The sequence below is a fragment of the Lagenorhynchus albirostris genome, chromosome 3 (assembly GCF_949774975.1).
Source record: "Lagenorhynchus albirostris chromosome 3, mLagAlb1.1, whole genome shotgun sequence".
Lineage (NCBI taxonomy): Eukaryota > Metazoa > Chordata > Mammalia > Artiodactyla > Delphinidae > Lagenorhynchus > Lagenorhynchus albirostris.
In genome coordinates this window covers 42,236,055-42,251,178 of record NC_083097.1, presented here as the reverse complement: position 1 = coordinate 42,251,178, position 15,124 = coordinate 42,236,055, and the positions used below count along the sequence as shown (strand labels likewise).

General features: G+C 38.7%; 2 protein-coding genes across 4 annotated transcripts in view; one reads left to right on the top strand and one right to left on the bottom strand.

Annotated features, from left to right (window-relative positions):
* The first annotated feature begins 849 nt into the window (after positions 1 to 849).
* Positions 850 to 15,124, top strand: part of CDC20B (cell division cycle 20B) — a 61,859-nt gene continuing 47,584 nt past the window's right edge. The window contains exons 1-2 of the mRNA XM_060146075.1: positions 850 to 912; positions 1,194 to 1,256. Coding sequence (XP_060002058.1) covers positions 850 to 912; positions 1,194 to 1,256 — 126 coding nt within the window. The remainder of the gene's footprint in view (positions 913 to 1,193; positions 1,257 to 15,124) is intronic.
* GPX8 (glutathione peroxidase 8 (putative)) lies at positions 7,727 to 12,431 on the bottom strand. 3 transcript variants are annotated; one of them, XM_060146072.1, is made up of 3 exons: positions 12,228 to 12,431; positions 11,367 to 11,628; positions 7,727 to 8,335 (listed from the first exon to the last, which is right to left on the bottom strand). In XM_060146072.1, exons 1-3 carry the CDS (start codon positions 12,429 to 12,431, stop codon positions 8,172 to 8,174), a joined length of 630 nt encoding a protein of 209 aa, XP_060002055.1. In that variant the 3' UTR covers positions 7,727 to 8,171. The 3 variants fall into 3 exon arrangements, with proteins under 3 accessions (XP_060002055.1, XP_060002056.1, XP_060002057.1); XM_060146073.1 differs by having other exon boundaries at positions 11,367 to 11,631; positions 12,228 to 12,374; XM_060146074.1 differs by lacking the exon at positions 11,367 to 11,628.

The following is a 15,124-nucleotide window of genomic DNA, read 5'->3' as shown; positions in this document are numbered from 1 at the left end:
TGATTCCCCCCTTTCTCATTAGCATAGAAATCTTGCCACGTTTTCTTGTCCGTTTGAAGAGGGAGGAAGAGCTGATGACACGTTGAGGGAACACGCCTAGACTCAGTAGCTTAAGCAAAGGGTGATTAGCGTCAAAAGAGAGGAGGCCGGAGAGTTATGCACCCCTCCGATCCCTCAGAGGCAGAGGCAGGATGATGGGGTTGGAGAATGAGAAGTGGGGGCCGAGGAAAAGGGAGCAGGGTTCGTTATTACAGAACATTTTTGTTTCTAAAATGAAAAGAACGTGAATTCCCAGAACCCGCTTCTTCGCCCGCCAACGGCCTTGCCTCCTGCAGCTGTCCAGCCCTCCGCTCCTGGTCCGGCTCAGGCCCGCCACCGCTCGCGGCAAAGCTTGGCGCTCCTGTGCGCGCCTCCGCGGACAAAGAGCTGGAGGCTGCGGGGCGCGGCCGCCGGCCGGGAGGGGGAGGGGGGGGAGGGAGGGAGGGGGAGAGAGAGAGAGAGAGAGAGAGAGAGAGAGAGAGAGAAAACCCAGCCAGGCGGGCGCAGGGGGAAGCCCTCCCGGGCTCTGACGTCACCGAAGCGCCGGCCAATGAGAAGCCGGAGAGGGGGATTCCCGCTCTGGCTGCCGCCCCGCCGGCTTTTTAAACCGTACCCTGGGGAAAGCTCGCTGAGAGCGGTGGGAGGAGTGGGGAAAAATGGGAGGTTAGGGGTTAAATAGGATCGTCCTGGGGGACAAGACTCCAGAGGTTTGATGATTAAGAGTCAAGACTGGCTTAGACCTGGGGGGCAAAACCAAAAGCGGTCGAGGAGAGGCTACTCTCCAGCCAGGTAGGGCAAACTCCTCCAGAGATGGAGTGGAAACTTGAGCGCACCGCCCGGAGGAGGGTCCGGACCGAAGAAGAGATCCTATGGGTGAGTAACGCCCTTTTGTTTCCTCGCCCCAACTCCCTAAAGGGACTTCTTGTCGAAGGCACCGTTTATAATACCTGTTTAGGACCAAGAGGTAGTTCAAAACTCTAAATCCTGATTTTAATTTTGAGTTGTGTAATTTAGTTATATTCTGGCGGTGCCTGTTTTCTTTCAAAGAAAAGTGAATGTAGTTTGACTAAATAAGGATCTAGAAACATTCCACGCCTAATATTATGATTTTCCTAAACAGTTTATATTCATATATGTTGTCTGTATTTTCAAAGGAGGAGGTCATGCGGGTGCTCGCCAAAGACATGAAACAGAAGAGAGCTCAAGATTCTCCCAAGGTGAGTGTCCAGTGCTTACTCCAGTTCTCTGTCTTGAATATGACCTCGAACAAACTAATTCTTGCTAAAGATATTTGCTGGAAGTATGAATTGGTCTGAAAATACGAAAAATTTAAAAAATCTCATACTATCACTAACTACAGTCTATATATTAAAGAGTATATATTAAAACATTTTTGTAAGAAACTGAAGATCTCTGACTGACAAATAATGGTAATCATTTTAATCTGAATGTTACGTTCTAGTTTTTGCCTCTACAGCAAAAGATGAAGCTTGGGTGTGTCAGGTAGGCAGTGCATCTTTAGCTGGCTGTTATAATTTCATTTTAACAGTTGCTAGTTGCACTCCCCTCTGTTGCGTTCATAAGCTTGCCCCCCAAAGAAACGGAAATGGTGCTATCTTGTGGTCAAGAGGAGAAGTGGCATAATCTACGGCCCTTAGGTTAGTAATTTAACAGTTGATCCCATGTAGTACTTTTTCACCTTGAAAGTCCGAACCCAAAGGCCTTTAGCGTCTCTTGTATTCAGTGTAAATCATTATCAGGATTCACCTTGCTTCTCTCTAGGCTAAATAGGTCACATTCCTTTAGTCTTTACTTATAGATTTTAGTTTCAAAACCATCACCAGTTTTATAGATTTTTTTCTAGACCTTCCTTAAATTTTTCTGTATTTAATTGGTGACACAATAAATTGAACACATAACTTTCAGAATGCAATGACTAATAGCCTTTGTAGCCAGAGAAAACAAATGACATTTGACTCCTAAAATTCCCTAAATACTTTAATATTTATTTTTCCCAAACAAAGCTGAAGATTTGTCTTGCCTACCTTTTGTATCACCATGGCTCCTAGATATTTGACTACCTGATACACACAACTGGTCTTTTCATCAGTAAATAGAAGTAATGGGAAAAGCTACAGTTATGTATAACTTTGTTAATTCACTTGTATAGCAGTATCCGAGCCTTTAATTTGTAAAACCTAAGTGGAAGTATTTTGAAAGTTTTCTTTTTAAGTTTTTGAATAGATTAAAGAAAATATTGGTTTTATTACTTATAGTATTTTTGGAGGAACAGGTTTTGCCTGTAAGTTTTCTTTAATGTGACTATTAAGATGAAAGTTCTGCCACTGTTTCATGTTACAAATTTAGCCTCAGTGACTTTATGGGCCATGAAAAGCAGCGGTGACCTGAATCAGGTAGGCAGTGTATTGTTAGCTGGCTGCTTTGGGTCAATTCAGCAGCCACAACTACCCTGCCACTTGCTTCTGGATAAATTCTTCTTGTTAACGAAGTACACTGGTTACCTGTGTGTGATGGGTTGGCAGTGTATTGTTAGCTGGTTGAATATGTGAATGGCATCAGCTAACATGCAACTGCTATCTCATTGCATGTACAATGAACATCAGAGTATAATTAAATCTGTAAGTAATATGTGTGTATGTTTGTGTGTATGTGTACTTTTTGCCATGAACCGGGTCACTCTTTACCATAATGTTTATTACTACTTTTCAGTTATAATACAACAAACAGCTTTATAATGCTGAAGAAACTACTCCAATTAATTATTTTAAAAATTTCAGGTAATATTCTGGAGTCTCTAATACTTGTAGACAGTATTAAAGTATTTGTGAAATTATATATTTATTTTAAATATAAAATTTAGAATATAATGACAATTTGGAACGGAAAACCTAAAATGTTTCCTCAAATTTTCAACTTTCAACTAAGTCTTTAGAATTCTTTCTGGATCATTAGTTTCTTAATTTGACATTAGAGTAGGTTTCAGTTACCAAGGGTGTGTACAGCTAAAGGGAGAACTGAAGTAACTTTCCAGATGAGTCAGTCAACTAAAACATTTTCACTTGAATATCAAGAGAATTGGGGATTTTGGGGGTTAGGGGATGGGGCTAAATTGTTTGGAAGATTTGCCTTGAGTCCTCATTTTCTGTAAAATCACAGACTCATACAGTGTTTGGAAGAGAGCATGATATTTAGCTTGTGAAGGGGGAGAACTGACCGCACAATATAATTTAAAATATTTTCTCATTCCCTTGGAGGCCATTTTGACTCATGGAGCCGTGTCAGGTGTGTGCTGTGTCCCAGACACACTGTGGTTGTATAAACATTTGCAGCAACTTCATGGAACTGACTTTGGTGGTCTGGTCAATTATTTACACCCTAAATGAGAAATGTATCACATTCTCTACTGCATTGGACTATAAGTTATGGGTAAAGTTAAATTCTTACCTTATTTAAATGTAAACATTTCTAGAACCATGGGTTAAAGAGGTAACTATAATTTGATTCTTATGCATATTGCTACTTTCAAATCTCATCCTCTTTTTGTTGTTGCCTAGTATCATTCCATTTTCAGCATCTTTGTGTTTAAGTATTCCTTTAATGTAAATATTGTTTTCATCTTTTTTTAAGGTTAAATTTCAACATGTTATTTTCTATAGAAAATCACTGATCTGTTGATAAAAATAAAACCTACTAAATTTAGAAGGCTTGTCCTTTGTGTTTTACTTAAAAAATTTTTTTTAAAGAGCAAGACATAAAATGCCAACATTTATACTCAATAAAAAGAATACATAGTTCAGTTCCTATTATTGAGATGATGAGAAAGGAAAGAAAGAATCGAGTGTAGTAAAGATAAACAAGGAGGTCAATGGGTAAGGAGGTGATTGAAAGTTTAAATTCAAAAAGAAAACGTTTTCGTAAGAGTGAGAAGGAAAGAGAGGGATCCACACTTGGGATGTCAGAGGAAGAGAAGACGGAAGTGGGTTGGAAAAAAGAGGAGGAGGGAGGCAAAGCTGGTTGGAAGTATCTTCTCTGGGGGCAACCACTGCTGTTCACTGGTGCTGGGGATGTAATTGCTTCCCATCACACCCTCTGGAAAATGTCCGAGTTTCTCAGTGCTCTTTAATGGCTCTCCCCCACCAGCCTCTGCCCCCAAAAGAGAATGCTTCCCTTGGCAAGGTGTGGCCTTAACCGTTCAGAGGGAGGAGGGAACAAGAAGAGTGGGAAGAAGTGTGATGTATTAGTTTCTTGGTGTAACAGTTATTAGGATTTTATTATTCCCTGGGGAACATGAAGTCAAGCTGAGGGATAAATACAGAGCGTCCCCATGTTAGCTGCACCCAAACATGACATTTTTCTTTCAAAGGAACACGTTAGCAGGAATACACATTATTTTGTACAGGGATCACCCAAGACCTTCCCGCTCACATCGGGCAGTCTTGAAACAGTTAATATGTTTAAAGAAAATAAATGTAGAGAACTAGTTTTTGTTTTCCTTCTTAGACTTTGTCTCTCTCTCTCTCTCTCTCTCTCTCTTTTTTTCTTATTTTTTACTGGAGTGTTTTCCTACTTGAAATTACCTGCAGGCAATCCAGTTACGTCGTTCGATTATAGTGTGATTATATAGTTATAATGTTAGCAGCTTTTCATAATTCAGTATAACTGCATATACATCCACATTTATATATAACCTGTCAAAATAATATATTTGTAATAAAAATAAAGAGTATATGTGATATGTTTTTGCTTTAGGTTTTTCTCTGTGGAGATCCTTATTACCGTAAGTCTGATTTTAAAAATTTTGTTGTGCTGGAGCCAGCTTGTCCTGGTCTGTGAGAATTGATTGTTAAATTTTCAGAAATTTTACAAGCCAGTTATCAAACCATTAGTGGATTAAAATTGACCATGTGGGAGCATTCACACCATAGAAATTGCAAATGCTGCAAATTGGGACTCCTCCTCCAGAGATTTGGTTGTTAAACATTTACCAGTCATCACTGTATATATGCTATATATACTATAGTTATTAAGAATCATGTATATGTACATATATACATACTATAGGTATGCTATAATTAGTACACAATTTCAAAAATGAAGTACAATTTTTTGGGAATATTTCAGGCAAATTCATATTTATTCCACTCTCCAACACTCTGTATTTTTACATCTGCCATAAGATGATGATCAGAAGTTAGTAGGAAGTACTCCTCTCCACTTCCCAAATAAACAAAAACAAACTTCGTCAATGAATTATTAACCACAGATAAAAGCATTTGATTTTGTCCCTTTCCTTTGTCAGGATGCTGAATACTCTTTTATGGGATGCCTACTATTTTTGTTATACTTCTCAGTTCAGGCAGCTCGTAGCAGTTTATGTCCCAGACTTTTTTTTTTTTTTTTTTTTAGCGGTACGCGGGCCTCTCACTCTTGTGGCCTCTCCCGTTGCGGAGCACAGGCTCCGGACGCGCAGGCTCAGTGTCCGGACGCGCAGGCTCAGCGGCCATGGCTCCAGGAACCAGCTGCTCTGCGGCACGTGGGATCCTCCCGGACCGGGGCACGAACCCGTGTCCCCTGCATCGGCAGGCGGACTCTCAACCACTGAGCCACCAGGGAAGCCCTGTCCCAGACTTTTTGATGCTGAGATAGAGAAGGTATTGTGCTCAGTTCAAGAAAAATGCATTTTTTTCCTCTGTGTGTTTGCCTGACGGTATTCATATGAGACATTTGAGGTCTGGGTGGCGGCACATCAGCACATGGCTCTCCTCTCTTTCATCACACATAGCCTGGTTGTTACAGAACCCTGAATGGACACCTGTATGACACACTTTCAAATCCCTACCTGCCTTCCCTGCATACTCAGAGGGGCAAGAGGAGAGAATCAAGCCTAACCTAGCAGAGATTATAGGTTGAATAAGGCAACCAAGTTTGGAGATATATAAGTGAAAAACCCACTTTTTATGGCTTTGGAGAGAACTAGTGATTTGGGGCAGGATGGACACCTCAACTGCGTTCTCTGGGACAGTCCTGGTTGTCCCGCAGCTCATTACCGTCTGTCTGGCAGTGGGGTGTCTACGTAACCTCTGTGGTGCTGGCAGATACACTTCTGCTCACACCCTGATTGTGAGCACATAAACACCCCAGCCGTCCTGGAGCACTGATATGAATTCATGGAAGTCGTAAGCGGGGGTAAACAGCAAGAGTGTTCCAGAAGCAACACTTGGAGGGATTATCCTACATAAAATTTTGCTTAGAGGCCCAGAATTCAAATTGCTAACAGGCATTTTTGGGGCAAGCTTGCAAAAGACAGATAGACTAGTGAGGTGGCTTCCATTTCTTCAACAACAATCCAGGTTAGTATTGATTCCTGATCACCTGAAAGCCCTTGGGAACTTGGAAGGGGCTTTTTGTTCACTCTGACCCCACCCCTAATTTATAGGTGAGGAAACTGAAAAGTAGTCGAGCTTGGCCCAAGGACCTGCCGCTGGGGAGAGGTAGAAGCGGGCTTTGCTCACACAGTGACCACCATTCTTTTTTTTTTTTTTTATGTCTTTTTTATTGTGGTAAAAGTCACATAATATAGAACATACTATTTTAACCATATTGACTGCTATTCTTGAGGTGCCTCTGCACATCCTCTTGACCTGAGGGGAACCACACCTCCGCCCCCATCAGAGAGCTTACTAAATACATTCAGAGCTGGGGGTTGGACATCTATGTTGAAGTAGAAGGTATTCCGGGAAATATATTTGATTTTTTTAAGAACTTTAAACACTTTTGCAGAATTACTGAGGTGGCACTACTGATTTCACCATAAAAAAAAAATCTTCACTTTCACTCATCTGGTCAGAATTGGAGAGCCAATTCACAGTTATTTAGATTGGGTCTTCCTTCTTAGCCAAATTCTACATGACTGTTTTTTCACACTGGTTTTTGGCTCCAGTATTCCTGTTTAACTCCTTTATGAAATGAATATATATTTCATGGGGCAATAATTAACCTTCATCAACTTGGCACGTTGCTTTTTTTCCAATAATTAGAAGGCTGACAAAACTTAAAGATCAGGACTTTGGGAGAAAAGGTATGTTGTGACTCTATCAAAAGGCTCAGTGGTTGCTGATGTTTCTAAGACTCATGTAGTTGCAATCACTCCCTTTTCTTCGTTAAGAGTTTTGACTGTTTGCAGTTGATTCTTCTTACTACAGCCATGAGAATGATGCAGCATTGAATTCTTTCCAAATGGCTAATCTAGTCTGACTAGATTAGCAACCAAAATTAACCTGTAAGGAACCTGTAAGGAATTAACCTGTAAAGAATTAACCAAAACCTGTAAGGAATTAACCTGTAACGAATTTATCAAAATTAACTTGAAGGGGAATCAAGCTGAATGATCATATACTAATGGCTTTTTTCTTACACTTGGGATTTTCACTCAAAAATACAGACTGACTCAAGTGTTAATATTCTAATTATGGAATTTGAGTTGCTTCTAGAAAATAATAAATATTGAGAAAGATGAAGGCTTTTTCAAATGTTGTGATAATGTCATTTATGTGACTATTTGGCCAGGTGTAGTAAAACATACCATGAACCTGTACTTAAAAAAAAAAAACCAAAAAACCCAAAATCCTGTACCTGAAACAAATAAAAATACATAAGGATTAGAATCTATATTTCACATTTTCAATGTTTATTTTGTTTTTTATTACATAAAAATAATCATTTATAATTAGTTACTCTGGAAATGTCACATAGTGTCTTGAATTCAAGCAGTGGTCTAGTGTGTTGGCATTTCCATCAAGAACGATACTAGAAAATGTCAAGTCAGACAATAGGATATTGAAGCACATTGGTGACTGTATTCTGAATTATTTAGTGTGGTCAGATGAAGTATTTAATATATTTCATTTAGAGTCTTTGGCTACTCTTCATTTTTGCTTTAGGTAACATCTCTATCGTGGGGACATTCATTACCAGTCACTGCCAAGATAATATAAAAGGAAAGTCATCCTTCAGTGCCACATTTAATTGTCAGAGTATTTAAAATGGGATCAAACCCTCATGGAGACATTTCTGTATTCTGACTATTGCCTTAGAATGATTCAATGGCATTTTCATAGATCCTCTTTCTTTTTTATGATCATTTGTCTAATCAGAGCTGCTATCTCAGGCCTGATGATTTCAATGGGTTCCTCTGGCCTCCAAGATTTCACAACTTGACCTTCAGGGTTGACCAGATACTTCCAGAAATTCCATCTTGGTTCCTTGTTTGACGAATCTAAAATATCAGAATATATTTTCATGAGTAAATTCTTTTTCAAGATTTTCATTTTTGTTAGTATCTGCATAAATTACAACTTTAGAATCAAGTCCTAGTATTGTCATCATTTCAAAAACCAAACTAAACAAAAAGCAAAACACCCAAACAAAACAACTCAAAGTTTGTGTAAACAGATTTATAGCAATACTTGGTGACTTCACTGATGATTCTACTGACCTAGAATCAAGAAATGAAATAAATTAGTTTATTTTAGATTTGTTGATCTCCACCACAAAAAATTTACCCTGTCACTAGGTGAAAACTTTCAGTTTCTTAACATTTTTTTAAAGATAAAGTGATGTTCTAAATGTCTTTGGTAATAGGAATGTATGGATTACTTTTTGTAGTAAATATATATATGTTTTTAATATTGTTGCATATTATATAGTAAGGAATTCTAAATAATTGTAGATATCCTTTGATACATCTTAATTTAGGTAAGAAATGTAGAAGTTTTTTTCTATATCATACAGGATTGGTGTGCATTATTATTGACTAACATGAGAAAAAATATAATTATTATGTGCCTAGTAATGTATGCTCAGTGCTTTAAATGGATCCTCTCCTTTAATCTTTACAGCAACCCTGTAAACATTGGATATTATTATTATCCCCATTTTGCAGATGAGACAAATGGAGGCCTGGACTCACAGTCACATGCTAGTGAGTGGTAGAGCCTGGATTGATATTTAGACCTTCCTATTTGCAGAGCTCGTGCTGTTAAAATAGGGAACATGGCAAAGCAAACAGATTTTAGGAGGAAGATGACAAATTCATTTTTGTACACAAGGAGATTCAGGTTATGTGGGACACCCAATCAGAGGAGGCTTCGGAGCTTAAGAGCAAGGGCTCACCCAGGGAAAGGGGACAGAGTAAGGAGAGCCCATGTGGATGTGGCAGAATCCTGAGGATCAGTAGCGTTAAGGGTGGAGGAAAAGAGGAACCTGCAAGGGAGGAAGAGAAGGGGCCAGAGTAGAAGTCACAGGCAGCGAGACCCACCAGGCTCAGGAGAGTTATGGAGTGAGAGGCCAAACACAGTGATCTAAGAAGGAAGCAGAGACAGGGAAGTGGAGAAAACAAATGTTAACTATCCTTTCAAAAACGTTGCTGATGAGGTAGGTAGAAGGAACACACTGCCTAGAGTTTTTAAAATTGAGGGATACTTTGCTTTATGCTGGGGAAAGAACAAATGCGGGAGCACAGGTTAAAAATAATGAATGAAAAGTAGCCTAATATTTACTTATACGTGTTTTATTCTGTGTACTGTGCCAAGCATTTACACTGGTTATTTCATTTTTAATAGTGTTGCTGATTAGCTCAAACATCAGTGACTTGGTATGAACATCATATTATTAACTAAAGGCTTCTTAAAATCGCTTTGAAAAATAGCCATTTTTATGATGGAAAATGTGTTTTTAAAGATAATGCCCATCAGGGCAGGGCTCTCTCTAGTCAGTGTAACATCTTCGTGTGAATTAGAAAAAGATACCCTTCCAGGTGGGGACAGTCCCTCGACACATACCTTGCACTCGCCTGTGTTTCAGCCCCCGTTTGCCTCCTTACTCCTGTTTAGTGGACAACCTGTACACCTGTACAGAGCCATCTTGTTTGTGAGTGCATGATCAGGTACTGTCCATTGTGGCCAGTTTTCAAAGATCTAATTTTCATTTGGCCGTCAACTCATAATCTTTGTCTCTGGAGCTTCATCTAACTTTAGTGAAACCTTAAATCACTGTTATGTTTTGATCACACAGGGTAAGTGGAGTTTCAGAAGCTTTCTTAGTGACAAAGGGGAAGAACCTAGGAGCTATTGTGCCCAAGTATTTGCCTGCTGTAATTGAGAGATGATTACAGGGCACATGCTCTGGCTTTTTTTTTCCTGTGCACCCTGGAAATAAAAGGAATGAAGACCTCACACTAGTTGCTATTTGTGGCGTTAGGCATTATATTGACTTTCCCTAGAAACTGAATATAATGTTTTTGGATGATTCTGATTTCATACTTAAATGAAATATTATAGGACATCATTAGCTGGTTTGTTTGATTGGAAGCTTGATTGCCTGGATGAGGTCATGGTTTTAGCAAAACTCAAATTACCCACAGTGAAAATGACTGAGGCTGTCATCTATATAAGTTAGATGAGAGGACATGAGCTGAACGTCCTTTAGAATAGTGTCTGCCACAGTGTAAACTGTATGTGAATAAGTACTTTACTTTTATTATTAACACACTTAATCCTCCAGGCAATCTTAGGGGGTAGATACTATTGATAATGTCATTTTACAAACGAGGAAACGGGCACAGAGAAATTATGTGCCTAATGCCACCCAGCAAAAGTAAAGGAGCAGGGGTTTCAACACAGACTGGGGCCAAAGTTTGGCTTTTAGTCACTATACTGCACCACGTTTATGCTGGAAAATCTTTAAATAGGTTTCTGTAGCTAGCTTAATTACAGAGATAGCCTAACACTACCCTTCTTCAAAAAAAATCAAGATACATTGTTTTGAATTTTGCCAAAAACCACCTGGCAAACAGATATTATTCACCCTTGAGGATAATATCTTAGATAAGTAAGGCAACATAAAAATAACCACAAAGATAAGTTCAACTAACAACGCTCAGCAATATTGATGTGGGACGTATAACTTTAATATTGGGGAGGGATATTTGCCCACATGTTAGTTAAATGAGAATTGAAATATTTTGTGAAAATAGCCATGACCACACTTAAAGTAAATTCTTCAGGAAAATGATCATAAAAATAAAATACACTGGAGTAGATTTATTTTGCCATCCAAGAAGTTAAAACATTGATTTCAGGGAAGCATAACTTCTAGAAAGTCACAAAGGATGAGAATCTAGCTCTTTGATAGTTTTATAAAACTTTCCCACTAAAACATTTCAAATGAATGTATTGTCCTGGTATATTTGTTTTAAAAATGAAAAGCAATTAAAAACATTAAATTGGTGAGGCAAGGCAGATATTTACCAACAAGAAATCTAAATGCAGGTTCTGCTTCAGGTCCTAGAATCTTAATCTTGTGGAAGATGGGGAACGTTACTCCGAAGTTATTTCTTGCAAAAGATACTACTTCCTTGCTTGGGCGGGGCTCCGATTCTCCAAACTGATTGCATGGAAAAGCCAAGACGCTGAAGTGGAATGGTCCAAACTCTTTGTGCAGTTCCTGCAGTGCTAAGTAATTTCTGTCTGTGAGTTGGCAGTCACTAGCCACGTTTACAACTAGTGCAACCTCCCGGAAAAAGAAAAAAATCCAACCAGAAAGTGAAGCAAATAAAAGATTAAAAAAAATATTTGCAAGTAGTTAAAATCCTAAACCATTTTGGAGGAATACAACCTTTGATAGATGGTTATCTCATATTTTTAGATATACCCAATTCTGCTGAAAATCATAACATGGATGCATGAGTTAAAACTCTGAAAAATCACGACCATTGAAAAAGCCCTATGTACTCAACTATTAAGTTTTTTTTAAAAAAATAAAAGATAAAATATGATTATTGATAGAGTACTTTTTAATGTTGTTAGATTATGGAATTAATACTTTCATATTCACATTATATGGAATACTCCATATTCACATTACTAACTCTAAGAATTTCCTAAGCAACTTAAAGTATTGATCCATCACTTAAAGCAAACAGTTAACATAATCAGTTATCAATTAGAAGTATATAAACAGAGCTCTGATGGCTAAAGTGATATACTAATAACATTACATTGAAGACTAAATTATAATATGACCGTTTAACAGTGAAAAATGGACTATTAAGAGAATAAGCAGAGAACACGGACAAACAACAGAAATAAAAATCAGAAGATACAACTTACTTTGCCTTTAAACTTTTCCAGAGAAACCGTTCTTCCATTTGCATCTTTCACTTCAAATGTATAAAAGCTGTTGATTTTAGGTTTTAGGAATTTTAGTTGTAGAAGAAATAACATTACTGTACATAGAACCATAGACAGCAAAACTGCAAATACCTTTGCTTTGGGCCCTGAACATCTCAGAGGGTAGGCTGTGAGAGGCTCCATTTTGGATGATTCTAGAGGGAAGTCTCAGCAGGCTGGAATTCAAGGAGGAGCTGAAACTTGAAACCAGCCTAGTGTAACGGAAAGTCAGGAAGGACAGACTAGCTCCTCTCACTGCTGAGGAATAGAAAGACCTTTCTCAGATTGGGAATGGAGTGAAACTCCTGAATGAAGTAAAAAGCTCTAAAGAATATCAATGTATATATGATGTCAGTTGCAATTTTTGCTTGAAAAATCAGGACATTTTTTGGTAGCTCTTTAATATCGGCCCAACAAAGAAAATATTTCACCAGAAGATGGTGCCCTTGTAACTTGAAAGCTGTGAGGTGCTCCCAGCAATTGACTGGATGTAGGGAATTGGGTGTATAATACCCAGGAATAGTTCAGAGTGTCAATTAAATTGGTCTATTAGTATGACACATGATCTATAGGAATTTACTATTATATGTGTATATATAATGCATATGGCTTAAGCATGCTATATGAGTTCAAGGAATTTATAGTGGAAAGGGCAGTGAAATTTCTGAAAAGGCTACTCGCTATGACCTCATCTAGCTAAGGCAATGCCAGGTGAATATAGTAAAAATAAATAGATTAAAAACAATGATGGCTCTAAAAAAACCCTCCTCTACCATAAAGCAAGCTATAGTTCACTGATTTTTCAAATTTTTGATTATGATGCATAGTAAGAAATGCACTTTACAGTATAGCTCAGTACATAGACAGGTGTAACTGAGACATTTCATTAAATGATACTTCCCCTTTGAAGTGCGTTGCACCCTGGTCTACTGCATTTTTAAAACAGCCTGGTTCTGAACCATGAAAATGATTTCAAGGTTCACCAATGGGCTGCAAACTGTAGATAGAAAGATACTGAACTGTATAATAAAGCAGGACTTTAATAATTAAATAAGATATTTCTACACTAAAGGCAAAAACACTCCATCCCCCATCCTACTTGGGTGCATCACCTAGTTGCTTATTATCTTCATTTTTTTCTGTGGCTGTCACTTTCTACAGGAGGCCTAACTTTGTTGAAAACTTTAGGGGCAGATATGGAAAGGGAATTGAGGGCTGCATATCCTGAAATCCATGGTTCCTTTAGCCACCTTAGAAAATGCCCTGTTTAGAGCACAAAGCAAGTTTTTTTTTTTAACATCTTTATTAGAGTATAATTGCTTTACAATGACGCGTTAGTTTCTGCTTTATAACAAAGTGAATCAGCTATACATATACATATATCACCATATCTCCTCCCTCCTGCATCTCCCTGCCACCCCCCCATCCCACCCCTCTGGGTGGTCACAAAACACCAAGCTGATCTCCCTGTGCTATGAGGCTGCTTCCCACTAGCTAATGATTTTACATTTGGTAGTGTTTATATGTCCATGCCACTCTCTCACTTTTTCCCAGCTTACCCTTCCCCCTCCCCATGTCCTCAAGTCCATTCTCTAGTAGGTCTGCATCTTTATTCCTGACCTGCCCCTAGGTTCTTCAGAACCATTTTTTTTTTTTTAGATTCCATATATATGTGTTAGCATACGGTATTTGTTTTTCTCTTTCTGACTTACTTCACTCTGTATGACAGTCTCTAGGTCCATCCACCTCACTACAAATAACTCAATTTCGTTTCTTTTTATGGCTGAGTAATATTCCATTGTATATATGTGCCACATCTTCTTTATCCATTCATCTGTCGATGGACACTTAGGTTGCTTCCATGTCCTGGCTATTGTAAATAGAGCTGCAATGAACATTGTGGTACATGACTCTTTTTGAATTATGGTTTTCTCAGGGTATATGCTCAGTAGTGGGGTTGCTGGGTCATATGGTAGTTCTATTTTTAGTTTTTTAAGGAACCTTCATACTGTTCTCCACAGTGGCTGTATCAATTTACATTCCCACCAACAGTGCAAGAGGGTTCCCTTTTCTCCACACCCTCTCCAGCATTTATTGTTTGTAGATTTTTCGATGATGGCCATTCTGACTGGTGTGAGGTGATACCTCATTGTAGTTTTTTTTTTTTTTTTCGGTACGCGGGCCTCTGACTGTTGTGGCCTCTCCCGTTGCGGAGCACAGACTCTGGATGTGCAGGCTCAGCAGCCATGGCTCACGGGCCTAGCCACTCTGCGGCATGTGGGATCTTCCCGGACTGGGGCACGAACCTGTGTCCTCTGCATCGGCAGGTGGACTCTCAACCACTGTGCCACCAGGGAAGCCCCTCATTGTAGTTTTGATTTGCAGTTCTCTAATTATTAGTGATGTTGAGCATCTTTACATGTGTTTGTTGGCAATCTGTATATCTTTTCTGGAGAAATGTCTATTTAGGTCTTCTGCCCATTTTTGGATTGGGTTGTTTTTTTGATATTGAGCTGCAGGAGCTGCTTGTATATTCTGGAGATTAATCCTTTGTCAGTTGCTTCATTTGCAAATATTTTCTCCCATTCTGAGTGTTGTCTTTTCGTCTTGTTTATGGTTTCCTTTGCTGTGCAAAAGCTTTAAAGTTTCATTAGGTCCCATTTGCTTATTTTTGTTTCCATTTCTCTAGGAGGTGGGTCAGAAATGATCTTACTGTGATTTATGTCATGGAGTGCTCTGCCTATGTTTTCCTCTAAGAGTTTGATAGTGTCTGGCCTTACATTTAGGTCTTTAATCCATTTTGAGTTTATTTTTGTGTATGGTGTTAGGGCGTGTTC